The 19460-nt window shown below is 42.5% G+C and overlaps 1 protein-coding gene across 3 annotated transcripts in view; it reads left to right on the top strand.

Annotated features, from left to right (window-relative positions):
- Window positions 1–19460, top strand: part of CPED1 (cadherin like and PC-esterase domain containing 1) — a 185282-nt gene that overhangs the window by 58813 nt on the left and 107009 nt on the right. For all 3 annotated transcript variants that reach the window (XM_041123298.1, XM_030014960.2, XM_030014959.2), the window contains 2 exons: window positions 3458–3564; window positions 5476–5551. In XM_041123298.1, coding sequence (XP_040979232.1) covers window positions 3458–3564; window positions 5476–5551 — 183 coding nt within the window. The remainder of the gene's footprint in view (window positions 1–3457; window positions 3565–5475; window positions 5552–19460) is intronic.

The following is a 19460-nucleotide window of genomic DNA, read 5'->3' as shown; positions in this document are numbered from 1 at the left end:
AGCAGATTGGAATCAAAGTGTGCTGTACTACTGATTCTTGGATTAGCAACTCAGGTTGATATTCTGAGGTAAGCATGAGATGATACACATCTCAGATACACAAACACCTTTTAAGATGGGACTACAAGATGGAGCCGCAAAGACTGGAGGAGAGGAGAGGGAAGGAGATGGCAAAAAAGATAGATAAATAAAAGCATCATGCTGCCAGCATAAACTGTATCCACATTAAGCTCACTTTGCCTGCATAATGAGATGTAATTCTGCGGGTGAACATTCCTTGTGTAGGCAAGGCCTTAATTAACTGGCTGAACTAAAAAATCTTGGTTTGAAAAGATGCTCAGAGAGGGGATGAGCATACAATTGCATATTCTCATCTTAAGTTACCACTCTTCTGCTTGTCCAAATGCAAAGACAAAGCAGTAGAAACTATCTCCCTGAGGTGGGATTTCATACTCTTCAGCTGGTCTACTGCTCCTGCATGCTGAGCTCCACTGGTTTGCTGGAAAAAGCTTCATGCAAATTGCTAGCAGTTTAATTGTTCAGATATGAAGTATCCATTTTAACTTTCCACTTCAAATGTCCTGTCAAAGCCTGCTTCTGGCGTGGTCTGCAGGAAACCAGCAAAACAGTGTGTATATTGAAGATGGAATAATATGGGCATTATTAATGCTTCTTCATTAACCATCTCTAAAAACATTTTGAAACACAAGTTTTTCCATGCAGATGACTCGTGTTATTACTGTCACTTTTGTTCTTCCTTTCTCTTGTATTGTAGAATGTTTTAGCTCACGTTGTTATCTTGCTTTACTTTAGAAATCATTTCTGTGAAAGGGATCTTCTGTGTTAAAATACAGTGCCTGACAGCTTGGGAACCTTTGCCTGGACCATTTGGTGTTACTGGAATATTAACAACACTAGCACTTTTTCGCTGAGATACAGTTTTATAATTATTACATTTGCAGAAGGGAGACAGACTCATGGTCTCATGATCATAGATGTTCATTTTCCCCAAAAGTTAAGCTGTGAGAGGAATGTCACGGACAATTTCTAGGCTATATCTATTCACAGAGGAGTCTGTTCCAGAACTAAGTAACTGTTGTAATACATGCCTCTTTCATTTTTGTTTTCCAAGAACATTTTTTCAGGTGTAGTTGATGAGGAATGTATTGATACATTTAAATAGAAGTCGTACCGCTCTGCCAGCCTGAATCTGAGACAGCACTAGGTGTACACTGTTTTTCTAGTAGGAAGTCTCCTGTTCTCTATAAATAGACATGTTTCAGTTCTGATTGTTCTGTACTGAAATAATTGGCTAGATGTCTAATTACTCTAAACAGAAAACACAGATAATGGCAGGCATTCAACCCCTCCTGAAAAATTGTTCCTAGCAGTTAACTGTTCTACTTCCTGGGCACTGGCTCAGAAACACGCTAGGTCTGAGGGCCCTTTTCCCTTTTCATCTCTTCGGTACATTCATATTGATCACTCTGCTGTGTCCTAAAGGCAAATGATACATAGTGCAGTGTATCCTTTGGAGTCAGGGTTCAAATTCATCCCTGGCCAGGATGTGTAACAATAAACAAGGGAAGGAAATGAACTACTTCTGAGAAATGGAGTTCTCTCCAGCTCCCTTTCAATTTGCACACAGCTAGGCATTGTGCTTTATATGTAATTATAATGATTTATTCAAAGGTGTTTACTAGTCAAAGGCATAACATCTTGCTTATCTGATAATTACATAGCTGGTGAGGTCATCGAGTAGGTTGTTAACACTGTCAATCTTCCGCACTAAAATGAAGTATTTGCTTGTACGTTTCTTTAATGTTTCATTTATTTGCTATATCAGTGCCATTTTTATCTACCTGTAGTTTTTTGTTTCTTTCTTTCACAAAGGAGCACGTAGTGAATCTGTCTTGCCTAAATCTCACATGCCTTAATTATTTTTATACCATAATACTGGTTCACATAATGTGAAATCGAAGAATTCTTTACAGTAATGGATGCAGCATAACTGAAAAATTCATCTCTTCATTTTTGTCACACTGCTTATAAACATAAAAAAAGGTGATAGTTACTTTCATAGTCCTGGACCCATTCTGCACAATGAGTTCATTACTGTACTTAACGTAAATTGAGTGTTAAATCCCCTTAAGTGAAATCTTCACTCTCCTTTGCATTTGTGGCTGTGGTTGGGATAGGAAAAAATTACATTTTGGAGAGGGAAATCGGCCAAAATAACTCTCTCTGTGGGCCATCAGTGGGACAAAATTTAGGGGATAATCTAATAAAATTAGGAAGGTATCTCACAGATGGAGAGCACAAAATAGAATAAAATGCATGTAATCTCCCCAACCTTGGGAAAAAGAACCAACCAACCAGTCACTGAAATAGCTGTCCTGCAGAGAGCTTTGGCCTGATGCTATATCCTGCCTTGGATGCTGTACAGCTTCCCTCGCTGCCCTTTCCATTTGGAAGTTCTTTATTTCTAATTGTCATCCTGTCACTGAAATGGTTTACCCTTTATTAAACATATTCACAGTGTCCTCAACAGATGTAGTGATTCTGTTAATCTTTTGAGAGATGCCACTATCTCTAACTACTCCAGATTACGAAGGCTGTATACAGAAGAAAGAAAATAACCACTTGAGGGAGTTGCCCAAGCTTGTTTGAAGCTACATTGGCATTTCTACACCACATCACGTGCTGTGATATGCGCAAACTCCAAGACCTATTTGTACCTTCTAATCCATAATGGTGTTTTAATTGGTGAAATTTAGTTTTGTCTCTTCTTCAAGCAGCCATCTCTGACTCCAGTGTTGCTTGTTTCCTGGTAATAGAACACCATGGTCTCACAGGTCAGCTTCACCCCAGAAAGGAAGCATTAGAGCTAGCTCAGAAGCTAGCTACTTGCTCAGCACAACTTAGTTCCCACTTGTACACCAGTTCTACGTGTTGGCAATCCGGTGTCTAATATTTAGGAAGCCGCTACACCAAAATTCAGGCGAGAAATTCCCACTCTTTGCAATAGCATGACCAGTATTACTTTCTGTAAAATTTACTTCCCCATAATGAAAGACCTCAGAAGATCACACTGCATATAGTGGATGTGTGTTATAAGTGTGCATGCTGAGGAGTTCAGAAATAAAAAACAAACAACAAGTTAAAGCAGCACCATGTTATTGAGCCTTTTAATTTCTGAATGCTAAACAGGTCAAACACCAGGGGACTGGACATCAGTAGGCAGGTACAACAGGAGGTGCCAATTGTGAAATACCTAAATATAGTTCCAAAGCTTGAACTGTGGTAGTGAATATGTCTTTTTCCCTTCTGCCACCTGTAGCTGTTCATGTACTTAGCACTCCAACAGTTTGCTATTCCTCAGGATTTGGCTCTAAGTATTTTTTGTTCAAACAGGAATTGCATTCTTTCTCAGTATGCTTCTTTTCCTTCCTAACAGGTGGTATAAGCCCTTGGGATCTTCTGATCTGCTTATCTTCCAGAAAAAATGATGGTACTGGCTGCATTCAAATAGAAGACTTGCATCATCTAGAGTTATTCCAGAAGGTAAGAGATTATTGTGTTATCCTTCGTGGGAATGAGAGGACACATCTAGCCCAAATTTTCAGCACTCACTCATTAAAAAAAAAAGTATCTAATGCTTATTTTATACTGCAGCAGCATGGTTTAACAGCAATAAAAAAAGTTTTTTCAAGTATCCTATCTACTGAGAAATACTTGTCAGATACCAGCATTTCATTCTTCTTTATATGACACCCAGTGATCAAAAGCAATTTCTCATTTGGACATAGTATGTTATTTTGGAGGTAAGTATTTCAGTGTAAATACTGAAAATTGTTACAACTGAGTGTCAAGTTTTCATCTTCTTTAGCTTGAACTTTTCTGTTCTTGGCCACTCTCAACCAGCATGTCAGGCAGCAAAGGCATCTACAGAAGTCAAGGGAAGTTTAAAGCAATTTACCCCATTGGAAAAGAGAATTTAGAAATGGGGAGAAACAACTAGCAAATGCATGCAATATTTCAGAATAATAGCATAGGCAGAAGATAAAGCTGGACTAATTTAGCCTTCACATATCACTATCGAGTTTCATCTGATGTAATTGCTCCTTTGTAAACATAATTTATGCACCTTTCCAAACAGTGACAGTGCTCCTACAATTGATAATGTGCAAGCTGGACCAGTGTCCTCCTTCAGGGCCTTCATGGGAGTTCCTTGCTCTGGCACTGCATTCTGCTTACTCACAGTCCAAAGCATCAGTGGTGCCAATATTTCTTGGTATTTTCAGGACCGCTTCTTTTTTTCACTTGAGCATGTTGTAGGCACAGTTTAGGTTACTTAGATATGCAAATGTCTAAATAAGCACCTGACCTGTTGGTAAAAATATGTAAGTGACTTACTTAAACTGAGGTCTGTCTTTGAAAAAATGTGACCAAACTATGGATACAGTTCGGCTTGTATTTCAAGTAAAATGGCATACATAATAATGGCAGTACCCAAAGGTACAGACTCCTACTTGAGGGACTGGGAGAAATAGAGCTACTGTTAAATGGTAGAGATACTGTTATATGGTTCAGGTGTGAAGTTCATGAGGATACAAAAAATGACTGCCTGTCCACAGAAGTCAGAGCTAGGAGCATGTACACTGGGGTTCCCTGGGACAGGATGCCTTATCTAGGTGTATCCAAAGTGAAATTTTTATAGAAGTTCCCAGTTTGCTAGAAATATACATGCTTTGGGTTCAGCTCTCAGGTCATAAAACACCCCAGGCTTCTGCAAACTGCTTTTTGCTTATTCTACCCATATTATCATATCTGAGCCTCTAACACTGTGCAATATAATAATCCTTACAGCACTCTGCAATGTCCAGAAGTTTCACACATGAATAACTGAGACACAAGGTGATCAAAGGAATTGTCCAAGTTCTCTCAGGAAGTCTGCAGCACAGCAGGGACTTAAACCAGATGGCCCATATCACCGGATAACTTTAAATATTGGACTACATTACTCGCTGCTGGCATGTCCATACCATGGTGCAACACAGTTCTTTGTTGCAGAGCCTGGATGTGGTTTAGCTACTTTAGCTTACCACTGTTCTCAAGCACAGCAATTCAAGAGGCATAGGCTATTTCCATGCAGGGAGAGACAGTGATTGATAACTGGCAGAGAACAGAGAAGCTGCAGAAACTGAAAAGGGGGCAGGGAAGGGGTGAAAACTCAGCAGTCAGGAGGAGAGCCGTAAGTCTAAAATTTTGGTTTGTGATGGCCATGAAGGAAAACCCCACACTTTAACTTCATTATCCCACGTTGCAGGGATGGCAAAGTTGTCATTCCCTTTTGACACTGACATTTTTGCACATGAGGTGTCTCTGATAAATTAAACACAAACCCATTGAAGGCTCCAGGAAAAAAAGCACTTTTCTGAATGAAATCATTAAAACATCTCTTTTTATATACAGGTAAACCTACTTCCAGAAATCCAGCATTTCCTTTGCAGAAAAGAGGGATTATGCCAGATAAAAAAAGCCTTTTCAGGTAACCTAATTTCTTAAAAACTGCATATGTGATGATGGTCTTTTAATAGTTGTCACAGGAAGTCTCTGAAATGAGACTGTCAGGCTTACAATTCCTTTTTATTTTTAGTCATGAATGCATAGGGGGGAAAAAATGAAACAAGAATAATAATCCATCTCAGACACCACTTAAATACGGATTACAGTTATGCGGTATCTTTTCAGGTAAAGATATTGCATTGTTTAGCTATTGCATACTGCAGAAATAATTTTGCTCTAAGTGTCTTATTTTTGGACTGTTTTGTGTTAATATAGTGTATTGGTGTTTACACTTCAAAGCCCTGGGTTCGGTGTAATAAGTTTGTTCAGCTTTACAAAAATGTTGTGGCATGGAGAAGGAGTAGGAGTCAGAGTTTGGTTCCCATCCAGACATAGTTTACTGATAAAAAGCCTTTGTGTATTAAGATCATCAACCAGAAGAGTTTAAAGGTTATGGGCAAGTTGCCAGAGAATTCTAATTTACTATGGGTGAAATTCAGCTTTGAATAGAAACTGGAAAATACTGTTGTACACCATATTAGGTCTATTTAAACTACAGAGGGACGTGTTATGATCTCAGTTACACTACTAAATATCCAGCATCAATGCTATTTTGGATTTATGATCTATTTTCACTACATAAACTTTGCTGATAAGAAATTTTGTCTTCTTTTTTTTGTAATCCAGTAACAACCAACCCCACATTTATTCCATTAGTGTTTAGCCTTGTTTACAAATACACAAGATTGATCGAAGATGAGAATTTTTCCATGGAAGGGAAGGGAAGGGAGGGAAGGGAAGGGAAGGGAAGGGAAGGAAGGGAAGGGAGGGAAGGGAAGGAAGGGAAGGGAGGGAGGGAAGGGAAGGAAGGGAGGGAAGGGAAGGGACGTTCCTTTTTTTCCTTCCTTTCCTTTCCTTTCCTTTCCTTTCCTTTCCTTTCCTTTCCTTTCCTTTCCCCTCTCCTTGCCCCTCTCCTCTCCCTTTTTGCCTTTTATATATGTGCTATATTTAGCGCATAAGGAAAGGATTCATTACAACTCTTTTCATCATTTAGATGTTAGGTGTCTTCTGCAGCAGTATTCCCCTTAAGTCAGTGGAGAGAGAGGGGCACCTATAAACACTACTTCATTTTAACCTAAAATATGTGTTTAAAATAGGTGTGTTGAATTAGCCTCTGCAGGTACTTACTACCCAATTACCTTTCACCACTGACTGTAAATGGAGCCTAGACAAGTAGCTTAGATTAAATACCTGACATTTGGATGCTTGACTAAAGTTGAGGTTAGGTGGTTCCTAACCTAAGCATATGGTATTTTCCCTTTTAATTTTTGTACTGTTTCATTTAAGGATTGATCAATATTTAAAACCTATGATGTGAAGTGTTTCCCTTAAAGAACTGTATGTTGAGGGTCAGTTTAAATTGGACATTTACATTTTCCTGGTGCAGTACGTTGTAAAAACTGATCATAATGAACATGCAGTATAATGAACATCTATCCAGGTCCCATAAGAGTCCTTTATCATGAAGTCATATTACACCAGGTAAGGGATATATTCTGTTTTGGCTGAGTTTTAAGTATGTCTTCAGTGATGCCTAGTGCCTTGGTTCCCTTGCACTGAAAACTGAATTAGAGTATTCATAGAATAGAATGAAACAGAATAATACTATATTAGATATAGTACCAGCTTCAGAAAAAACTGAGCAGATTTCTAAAAATTTCAAGGATTTCAGGAATTGGTAGGTCCTACTCATATTGTAACAGAGTACCTTTAAAAAACATTGGCTTGCCCTGCTACTTGGAGAAAGGCCAATTGCAGTGGTTTTATTATTTTGGTACCACAAAACCACAAACACAGGAGGTGCTCACCACACACAGAGATTCCTCCTTAAAATATGCACATTTTCACTAGTGTCCATAAACTGTGGTACAAGCCACTTTGTGTAAGTGGTCTGTTAAGCTGTTTTGGTGTATTGGGTTTGCATAGCAAGGTTTTGGTAGTGGCGGGGCTACAGGGGTGGCTTCTGTGAGAAGCTCCTAGAAGCTTCCCCCATGTCCGATAGAGCCAATGCCAGCCCGCTCCAAGTTGGATCTGCCGCTGGCCAAGGCCGAGCCCATCAGCGATGGTGGCAGTGCTTCTGGGAGAACAGTTTTAGAAAGGGGAAAAAAAACCCTGTGCAAGAGCAGCTGGAGAGAGGAGTGAGAATATGAGAGAGCAGCAACCCTGCAGACACCAAGGTCAATGAAGAAGGAGGGGAGGATGTGCCCCAGGCACCGGAGCAGAGATTCCCCTGCAGCCCGTGGGGAAGACCATGGTGAGGCAGGCTGCCCAGGGAGTCCACGGTGGAGCAGATATCCACCTGCAGCCCGGGGAGGACCCCACACCGGAGAAGGTGGATGCCCGTAGGAGGCTGTGACCCCGTGGGAAGCCCGCGCTGGAGCAGGGGGTCCTGGCAGGACCTGTGGCCTCGTGGAGAGAGGAGCCCACGCTGGAGCAGGTTTTCTGTCAGGACTTGTGACCCTGTGGGAGACCCACGCTGGAGCAGTCTGATCCTGAAGGACTGCAGCCCGTGGAAAGGACACACGCTGGAGCAGTTCATGAAGAACTATCTCCCGTGGGAGGGACCCCATGCTGGAGCAGGGGAAGAGTGAGGAGTCCTCCCCCTGAGGAGGAAGGAGCAGCAGAGACAGCATGTGATAAACCAACTACAACCCCCATTCCCCTGTGTCACTGAGGGGGAAGAAGTAGAGAGATTTGGGAGTAAAGTTAAGCCCAGGAGGAAGGGAGGGGTGGCGGAAGGTGTTTTAAGATTTGGGGGTTTTTCTCATTATCCTACTCCAATTTGATTGGCAATAAATTAAACTAATTTCCCCAAGTCAAGTCTGTTTTGCCAGTGATGGTAATTGGTGAGTGATCTCCCTGTCTTTACCTCGACCCACAAGCCTTTTGTTATATGTTCTCTCCCCACCCAGCTGAGGAGGGGAGTGATCGAGTGGCTTTGGTGAGCACCTGGTATCCACCACATTGCCTCTTTAGGGAAGGGCCATTTGTAAATATCTTATTCCATACTTATATTATTAGTGCTTTCCTGACATCCCCTGACAGGAACGGGAACTTAGACTGTGGCACACAGGGGGTCATCTTTGAATAGACCAGACCTCAAAGTGTCTCAACCCAGAAATGAATCCCATTCAGTATCACTGAATATGTGACATCTAATTTACTATGAGTGAAATTCACCTATAGAAGGTGAAATTAGAATCAGAAGGGTAAATTATTTGATTTCAGGTTAAGAAGACAAAAAGGCATAAGTTAAAGCAAACTTCTAGAGCCAAGATTTCAGATACTCTCCTCCCCTTCCATTCATCTGATAAAGCCAGCTCTTTCCACTTCTTTCTTTTGCTTGCATCTTCCGACAGACCTTTCTTTCCAACAACAGCAAAGTTGTCAATTATTAGGATTTGTTTGATCCTCAATTTTAAAATTATTCAGGGGAAGAATGGTTTTCTTCAGTATTTCCTCCACAGAAGAGTTTGCTTCCTTTCAAACCAGTAATGTACTTTCACTCTTGTGTGTTTGAGTCAACAGGGCTTCTCTGCAATTCCTGTTGAAAAGGATCAGTTGGTTTGTTATTACTGTGTTTGTCATTTAGTCAGCCCCCAAGGAGCAAAGCAATTTCCTGTAAAAGTGAAAATACAAAGTTGCTGCTCTAAGAATTATGTGATCTAATTAAAGACACACTAAGTCGTAGGAAGAAGTATCAGGCAGCAAGGCTGAGAGGATGGGATCACTGAATTTACTGTGGGTATGACAGTGTTGATATTGATAAGCAGTGGGTACAAGGGTGAAGATTATTTAAATAAAAATGTTGTTCTCTTTGTTGTTGTGCAACTCTAAAGCTGCTAGGTTTTGTATTTAAGAGAGCATGCCCTTTCTCACACCTCTGTTGTATTAATATAGGAAAGAAAATTAGTTGTAGAAAATATCAGGTCAGTGCTTGTTTCTTTGCTTTGTCTCTTTAATGGATAATCTTCTTGTCAGTCTGAAAACTCAGATTGGTTCTGTCTGTATGGGGGCAAAAATTATGCACATACCAGTGATGACTGCTTTTTAGGAGACAGGAGAGAGGCTGGGAAAAGAAAAAAAGGAAAATCAGACTGGAAGAAGAGTTTAGAGGAGCAAAAAGGTAAAAAATACATGATGTGTGCAAATAAACTGGATTGAGTAAGAGAAGGTGTTGCTGGAGGATGGGCACATGTGGCAGTGGGTTTGCGATGAGGCATAAGGATGGTAATGGACCTTAAAATTCAGCATGGAAGACACCAATAAGTGCTTCAGCCTGAGAATATTAGTTTCACTCCTGCTTTTGCGGGGCATTTGGCCCAGTTTTTAATCAGGTGCCTGATGTCTGCTCACTATATGAGACTTGGGCCATGAAGAGGTTCTGGTATAGCTATTGAAAGACCAAGGAAGGCTCCTGGCATTTATTGCTCAGGTCAGCAAAAGCTGCAGCTGTTGCCTAGAAGCTCTCTGAAGTTGAAGAATGACTGGCAAAGAGATTTCAGGTGTTCATACTTGGTATCCCAGCCCAGGTGGGCTGAGAACTGGGCTTGGCTGCCTCCTGGAACTACTCTCAGCTGAGAGATGGAGAGGACTAAGGTCCATAATGTGAGCAGGATTGCCCAGTCCCAGTTTGGGGCGCAAGAAAGGCTCCTGATGTACGCACAGCAAACGCTCTCTTTGACAGGTTTTGCCTGGGAAAGCAGTGGAAATGCTTACAGCGTTGCCTCCCTGATTTTCCTGTCCCCTAAGTGTTTTGGGTTTGTGTGGTGGGTTTTTGGCAGCGGGGCAGGGCCGGCTCCTGTGCGAAGCCGCCAGAAGGTTCCGCGGCCCCGAGCCGGGCCCGGCCCCGGCCCAGGCCGAGCCCGCCAGCGACGGCGGTAACACCTGAACGGAGTTAAGAGGGGAAACCTGCAGCGGGGGGGGAGAGTGGGACGTGAGAGGAGCCCCTCTGCAGACGCCGGGTCCGTGAGGAAGGGGGGGAGGAGGCCGATGCCCCCGCAGCCCGCGGTGAGGCGGCAGGCTGTCCCGTCCCCCCCCAGCCCACGGAGGGGAGCGGGGGAGCGGGTGCCCGCCTGCAGCCCGCGGGAAGGACTCCCCTCGGAGAAGTTGGCGGAGGACTGTCTCCCGCGGGAGGGCCCCCACGGCGGAGCAGGGGCCGGGTGAGGAGTCCTCCCCCCGAGGAGGAAGGAGCGGCAGAGACGAGGTGTGAGGAACCGACCCCCGCCCCCGTCCCCTGTTCCCCTGCGCCGCCGGGGGGAGGAGGGAGAGAGAACCGGGAGCGGGGCTGAGGCGGGAAGGACGGAGGGCTGCGGGGAAGGTCTTCGAGGGTTTGGGTTTGCTTCGCACTACCCGACTCCGATTTGGTCGGTGGTAAGTTAAATTGAGTTTGTTTCTTCCCAAGCTGAGTCTGGGTTTTGGTGAGCGATCCCTCCCTGTCCTTGTCTCGACCCACGAGCGTTTCTTTGTATTTTCTCCTCATCCCACCGGGGCCGGCGGGGGGAGTGAGCGAGCAAGCGGCCGCGTGGTGCTTTGTTACCCGTTGGGTTTAAACCACGACACTAAGCAACCCAGACTAGTCTGTCTTTTCACATAAGCATTTGTCTTCCTTCACCTCTTCCATGGCCCAGCCTGTGCCATGCGTAGCTGTTTTCTCTACCCATCCAGATCACTGATTCTTTTCAAAGTAATACTTTTGCTGTATGCCTTCCTTCTGTGTTTCTTTTTCTTAATGTCACTAGTGCAGAGACTTTGAGTGTTTACCAGCATTGTGTGGTCACCTGCAGGGCTGGCCAACAGTGGTAATCACTCAGAAGGTCTTGGGATAGACGTGACCCTATGAAATTGGGTGGGAGAGCCAAGATAGTCCAGCTGTGTGACTGTGCTCTCGCTATGTGATATGTTTACTGTCTGGTGCTAACCCTGCACCAGGTTTCCTCTCCCCCTGCCTAGCAACCCTGGGTTACTCTAGAGTCAGCAGGAAGGGTGATGAGATGAGGGGAGGAAGCAAGGCCCAGTGGGACCACCTATATAAGAGAGAAATTATGGATTAAATGTAGTGCCTATTACCTTTCTGCTACTGAAGGGGCTAAGAGCCTCAAGAACGGCTAATAAAATCAGCATCCAATTCTGTTGAGTTAATTTTATTATGAACTACATGGAGCAGGGTTTTCTTTGTTTTACAACAGGGTCAGATCTCAGCTAGGACAAAAAATGTTCGTCTGTAATAACAGCAAATACATGGAGACTGAAAAGAAGTAAAGCAGCTAGATGAACTTAATTACTTGGTCTATACTATTCTATATTCTACCCTGTTACTAGTACAGAGTTGTAGCTGTAGCTCTAATCACGTAAAAGTCAGCCAGCATTTCCACTGAGTTGCTTTTTCCAGACTTTTATAGTTTATCTGTAAATTTATGGTCTAGTATGAAGGGTACACACAGAAGCAGCAGCTCTTCTGGAAAATATTGAAAAAAAAAAAACCAAACCCTTATCTTTTAATTGTGAGGATGCTTTACAAATGAAGAGGCCAACACTGTATTTAGTAAGTAGTGTTCACCAAGCAGCTGCCGAAACAGAGAAGCAAAAAAAATGGTAAATGATTACTCTAAACTGAAGCTGTATTTACTGATGTTTTTAAAGGGGAAAATACACAACACATAAATTTCAAAATGATGCACTGGCATCATTTTGTCTTTTTAACTCTGAAACTTCACAGGTGTGCTCTAGCATGAATTTCACTGCATTCCAACCCACAGTTTTAATTCCTTTCCCTCTAGATCTGCTTTACTAGAAACTTTTTTTATACTACACATAGTTTAGTTTAAATTTCCAGGAATGACTAGTAGTTTAGTTTAAGATTTCTCCATTCTGAATACTCAGGGTGGGTTGCTTTGAGATTAACTGTATTACAGAGGGAGTGATCACTGCATTTTTTTGAATATGAAAACCTTTTAAGGACAGCTAGATCAATAGTCAGTAGTGGGTGGGATATTGAACCTGCAGCAATGTGCACATCACAAATGAAGCTTATAACATGTCAAAACCATCGCAGGAGTGTTAAGTATCAACAAGAAATCATACTCCTATGGAATCAATGGAAATTTTGCCAGGACTTTACTGGGGGCCATGTCTGCCCCTAGTCTTTCTAGCTTCCTTCAAATACTCAGCATCTGCTTTGAGTTTCACAGCCACCCTTTTCTAAATGCATAGGTTATAAAACTGAGTGTTAAAGGTTCTCTCTCTTTCTTTAGCAACCCCAAGGCATAATGTGTAAGCCATAGGAGAGTACTAATCTTTGTTTCAGAGTCTTTTCATCCAATAGGTCAAATGGATAACAGGAGGCAATTAAATGGAATAGGTCTGCTTTCTGTGACAAGCCTGCAATGACCTCAAGGCATGTAGTGGCAGTAGTTCAACTGAAATCATCCATCCTCCAAAATCAACACTGAAAAATGAAAAAAATGCACTTTTAATGCTCATTACTTTCATGGTTATGCAGCTTAGAGCAGGTTGGTATACATGACTGAGCAAAAGGTACTATAAAGATAGTAGGCTTTATTTTGATTAAAAATCCCCTAGTCCTGGAGGTGCTCGGAAGTCTTCCTAAGACTCTATCAAAGCTTTTTAAACACATCCTGCTGTGAAGAAATCTTTGCAGCTGTTTAACACACCTTTCCAACCTTCAAAGGCTGGAAAATTGCCCAGCTGTAAATACTAGAAGAGGACCAGGTTGTAGCAATGCAACTTGCCCGGTCTGTATGACAAATAAACTCTTTGTGCTCCAGCAGCCCACACCAGTCAGGCAGATGGATAATCCTAACACAGGATGTAATATGAAGTTCTTCTAACTCACTGAGGTGCCCTGTCAGAGAGCAAACCTGCAAGGCTTACAGAGAGGACCTGTTTTCAGTCCTTCCTGAATATTGTGCTGCAGAAACTGCTGAGAAATGTCATGAGGTGACTATAATTCTCCTTTTTTTTTCTGTGTGAGAGAATTTAGGCTCCTGTTAGAGACAGACTACCACTATGAAAATCCAGGAAGAAGTTTGGAAAGCTTCTATGCAGATGGAAAGTCTCCTGTATACTTTCAGGATTAATGTACTTTTATTTTCTGAAGTGATGTTTTTCCTGCTAAAAAGAAAAGCAATTGGATGAAGACTCTGCAAGTACAAATGTACTGAGCTTACAATGTCCTTTATGAAAGAAATGAACAATGTGCTGGGCTCAGAACAAAGCACAGCACCTTAGTTACGTTTTGTTCCATCTCTAGCTTTGTGCTTCATTAAACAACCAGGAGCTCCCAAGGTGACTCAAGCACTCTTGAAATGTTTCTAACAGATCTGACAGTTGATGGGCACTTTAGAAGCAAAATGACCTCTTTCTCACAAACAATAGTCTCAATCGTTCCTTGTTCCATGTTTGAAGTGTATAAAATATAGCCTATTTGATCTTCAATGAAGTAAAAAAAAAAAAAAGTAACAAAACCATATCATAACCCTCCTTGTAACATCAAAGGATAATGTAAAAGGAAGGCTAAAGAAGAGGACACATCCTCATTCATCTTCTGTTTCCTTTTGTTTCAATTGAGTGTTACTCACTTAGTTCAACCAGTAGGGTCTTCTCCTGCTGAATTCCTTACCTTCGCGGATCACCAGATGTTCATGTTAACCTAAGTGTTCCATTTACCACCAGTCCACATGGCTGCAGCCGTGTCAGCGCTGACCTGGCTCTGCTCCAGGAAGTCTTAATTTGTCCAAATGTACTTCTAGCTGTTGGTAAACCTTTTGCTCAGCCACACATTGTAACTCTTAAATCAGCTATTCTTTATTGTATATGTGTTGAATCTCATGTTACACTTCAGAACTCTGAGCCAAAGACAAGTAAATAACTTGGGAGCTGGAGATGGGGAGAGAGGGAGCAAGAAGTCATAGCTGTGTTAAAATACTTGAAAGGCCTCATTAGCTGTCAGTGTAGCTGCTATGTTAGGTATACCAGTTGTCGCTGTCAGCTGATCTGTTTGACTCTGTGGTACTTTGAGAGATTGCAGCTGACAGAACAATATCTACCTCCAGTTCATGTGACAAAGAGGTACTTAATTTTTTGATCTAGAGGTGTTGACTTGCTTTGGTGGATCTTATACCTCCCTTTCACATGTGCCTCCCAGCTGTTCCTATGTCTCAGATCTATGTTTTACTCGTTGCTGCGGTTAGAGGGCTAATGTGTGAATTCAGCTGAGAACTTGTGGTGGCTTCCTTACCCATCAAAATGGCATCAGGGAGACCACCCTAGGCAGAGGTAAAGTTGTACTGTTTGTCAGTGTTTTCAATGGTACCATTTCAGAGACGTCAGCATAAGAAATCTTCCTCAAGCCAGAATTTTGAGGAAGTGAAGCACATCTTTTAAGTGAAAGTGGGTATCTGGCCTTAGGTCCTTTGCTTTACACTGGATCGTCACAAATGGCACCGGCAAAAGGTTCTTGTGGCAAAGCCTGCAGCTGCTCCTCAGGAAAGGCAGCAGTCTGTGTAGCCTTTCAATTACTGCATAGCCACTTTAAAAGGGAAAATGTTCTTTTCTAGTTTACGTGGTTTGGGTTTTTTTTTTTCTTCTTTTGATCTTTAGAGTCTGCTACAAAAATTAGTGATATTAAGATTTGGATTTTTGAAAGAGGGGATGTAATCTGGGTATGACACTAGGATGCCGGGACTCTTTCTAACTTGGTTACCTAAGCTGCCTGACACACATCAACTGCTGAGCCTGCCTCACCTCTTCTATTATAAAATGTTGATGTTATTTACATACTTCAAAAGGACTGGTTAATTAACAACAGCTTGTAGAGTGATTTCAAGATGGAAAAACATGGCAATTACTGCAAACAGTAAAGGCACTGCAGGCTAATTTTCATTGATGATAATGTTGATTAACAAATTTACAGCTCTAATAAACACTGTTACTGCTTTTGAGTGCAAGAGCAGGTGAAGAGTTGCCATGAGAACTGATGCAGCTGAGTGTGCTGCAGTTCAGCACTACTGATGTCTCTTTATTATTATGATAATTGTATTCATTGATTACTAGGAGTAGATTTTCCAAAGTGAGGGACTGTCACTCCCTGGTAACTCTGCCTGATAGTTACATGCTGTGTGTCATCTCAAAGGACCAAGCACCTTGTGACAGTCTCACTCCCCCTTGTTTTTCCAGCCACCCTGAGATGGGCTCACTCCCAGGTGGATGCTAATACAAAACCAACAGAGCTATGTAAGGCACTGTACAAACAGGATGTTCTGTAGCATGAGGAATAATTTACAAGCATTTCCTCGTTTTTAGTTCTTGATACTTAATCACCAGCACCCTGAATTTGTTTAACCTTCTCTTCTTTAAGAGATGCCAGGTTTCCATTTTTTTTTTATGTTGAGGCATATTGCAATGACTTAGGGCAATACTAAGGATCTTCTACCCAGTAGTTTGAGAATTTCAGGACACTTTCATTTTTCATCTGTCCCTACCCATTTTTTAATTTTTTTTGTTATATCCGGCTCCAGTAAATGGTCCACTGGGTAGTGACGGATGAATTAATGTCAAAGTAATCTCTTGTATTTCCCCAAAACAGCTAAAAATCTCATTTGAGGGAGGTAAATGTAGGTACAAACCTCATCTCATTCTTTTCAAACTCTATCTTGTGAGTTAATACCATATTGGTTACTTGTTGCCTTAGCAACACAATTAAAACCATATTTTAAAAAGGAAAAGTCACTCTACTTTCTCTTGAGTAATGAGCTCAACAGCCATTTTCTGCTGCCTTGTTCTTATTTTCAGTGAAATATTTGCTTTCTTTTAAGTAAGAAAATTATGGTTTGTGCATTTCCCTCTTCTCAATGTTATGGTCATTTTAACCAAAGCAATTGCTGAAAAATGCACACCTCTGACATAATTTGGCTTTCAGATGATCAGCTGAGAAGAGCTGTCGTTCTTGTCCTTTGCATGGTTCTGTTAGTGTTGTCACGTAGCTATGGCCTAATGTAAAAAGTGTACATGCTATAGGGAGCTTGGTCTGGAAGCACAGTTCTGCCTCCTTTCAGCTGTGTGCTGTAGCCATCAAGGTAGGACAGCCTGTCTCTCTCTTGTCTCCCCCCCTAGGCAGCATTGGCAAGGGGGTAGCTTAGGTTGCTGTCATGGGCTTCATTGCGTTTTGTGTGACTTTGATCCCACTCACAGTCAACAGATCAGTGTCTTGCTGTTTGGAGACCTAGGCCATGAGATTTGAACTCAAGAGTCTGATGGTGCTGGGCTGTTCCTGATGGATGTGCTACAATACCAAGATACAGGGGAACAGGGCTTGGCTCCATAACTCCATAGATAGTTGCAATGGCAGAGGGCTGTGTCTTGCCTTTTTACCAATGTGAGATAAATCAGAAAAACATTTCTGAAGTCATCTGTGCGCTGTGGAGGGCCTTTATGTGTTTTAATAATGCTGGTTTTGCCTGAACACCAAAGCTGTATGATCAAACTTTACACTCTGGGAATTATTTGCAGCTGCAAGTAAGTAGCTTAGTTTTCTTGCATAGTCAGTGAAAAAACAGACCCTTTCAGAGAGCAGTTCAGAGCCAGTGTTTCTCTTAGTGCTCCAAGGACTGGTCTCGCGCTCTCTTCATTGCCTAAAGACAAAGCCTAAGAATACTATTTTGCTAATATAGGTACTTCAGTTAGGTAACTGAAACAATGCATAGGAGTAGTTGCTGTGGGACCATTGTGAATTGCCATGGTGACATGCCAGTCTCTTTATAGGGTGGAAATTGCCATAGTGAAATGCTGTTGTGCCTTTATAAGGAAGATATGGAAAAAATAGCACTTAATTTAGCAGATCTGTTCCTTGTACATATTCAGAAGCAAGTCTGCTAAATAAATGATTTCATGGGAGTTTATTGGCTTATTCCTGTGTGGTGGGTTGACCCTGGCTGGGTGCCAGGTGCCCACCAAAGGTGCTCGATCGCTCTACTTCTCAGCTGGACAGGGGAGAAAGACTATAAGAAAAGGCTTGTGGGTTGAGATAAAGACAGGGAGATCACTCACCAATTACCATCACCGGCAAAACAGACTTGACTTGGAAATTAGTTTAATCTGTTGCCAATCAAATTGGAGTAGAGTAATGAGAAATAAAACCAAATCTTAAAACACCTTCCGCCCACCCCTCCCTTCCTTCTGGGCTTAACTTTACTGCCAATTTTCTCTACCTCTTCCCCCTCAGTGACACAGGGTAATGGGGGTTGTGGTTGGTTTATCACACGCTGTCTCTGCTGCTCCTTCCTCCTCAGGGGGAGGACTCCTCACTCTTCCCCTGCTCCAGCATGGGGTCCCTCCCACAGGAGATAGTTCTTCATGAACTGCTCCAGCGTGTGTCCTTTCCACGGGCTGCAGTCCTTCAGGATCAGACTGCTCCAGCATGGGTCCCCCAAGGGTCCACAAGTCCTGCCAGCAAACCTGCTCCAGCACGGGCTTCCCACGGGGTCACAGCCTCCTTCAGGCACATCCACCTGCTTTGGTGTGGCGTCCTCCATGGGCTGCAGTGTGGATATCTGCTCCACTGTGATCTTCCATGGGCTGCAGGGGGACAGCCTGCCTCACCATGGTCTTCCCCACGGGCTGCAGGGGAATCTCTGCTCCGGCACCTGGAGCGCCTCCTCTCCCTCATTCTTCACTGACCTGGGGGTCTGCAGGGCTGTTTCTCTCACATATTCTTACTCCTTTCTTCTGGCTGCTGCTGGTGTTGTGCAGATTTTTTTTCCCCCCTTCTTAAATATGTTCGCCCAGAGGTGCTACTACCATTGCTGATGGGCTCGGCCTGGGCCAGCGGCAGGTCTGACTTGGTGCTGGCTGGCATTGGCTCTGTCAGACATGAGGGAAGCTTCTAGCAGCTTCTCACAGAAGCCACCCCCTCTGCTACCAAAACCTTGCCATGCAAACCCAATAAATCCTGTTACTATTGCACAGCCAAGTAGGCAGACAGCAGCCTGTTTTGTCTCTGTACCATCAACAAACAGGTAGTCACTTACAAAGTCCAAATCAGTTATAATGCATAACACAACACAAAGAAGCCAGTGAGAGTATAATCTGAACATCAGGTGCTATATTAATAAGTGCCTGGTTTTGATTAGTAAAGCCTTTAATCCTGCTAAATGGTGCATGTAAGGCAAAGGACTAGATTAATTTTAGATCCCAGTTGAGCTTGGAAGGCTGAACTGAGCTGATCTGATGAACAGCTGATAAACATAGACAATCACAATGTCATTTTAACAGGATCTCTATGGAAATGAATAGTTCTTTTCCTTGAATGGCTGCTCACAGCTCATCTCTAGAAATACAGCTTCAGTTTTATTTTTCATTTCATGTACCAAAGTCGAGAGTGCATGCTTTAAAAGAGAAGCTATACAAATAAATTCATAACATTAGCACAATGCAGTATGTCATTAAAAAGATAAGTAATGAGGTTTGGTAATAACGTGAACAGCTTGACTTTTCCCTGACTATTACTTAAGAACTTGAAATGTGAGGTGTGTTGGAGTTAATGAAAACCACCCTACGTGAAATAATGACATAACATAAGGGCTCTGTGCCTTTTTATCAGCACAGTAAGAGCAGAAAATACATACCACCCATTGACTGATCTCACATCACAATATTTTGATACTATTAATAGTTACATGCCTCACTAATCTTGAGGACTCTGGTATATCAGTCCTGCTCCCACTGCGTTTGGTGGCAGAATTAAGCCTCCCATAGGTTTCAGTAACTACAAAATGTAGCCTTAAACGGTGAACCTAGAAACAAGGATACGTGGT

Source organism: Aquila chrysaetos, chromosome 5 (assembly GCF_900496995.4).
Source record: "Aquila chrysaetos chrysaetos chromosome 5, bAquChr1.4, whole genome shotgun sequence".
Lineage (NCBI taxonomy): Eukaryota > Metazoa > Chordata > Aves > Accipitriformes > Accipitridae > Aquila > Aquila chrysaetos.
Note: the sequence above shows the minus strand (reverse complement) of the source record. Positions and strands in the feature narration are given on the sequence as shown.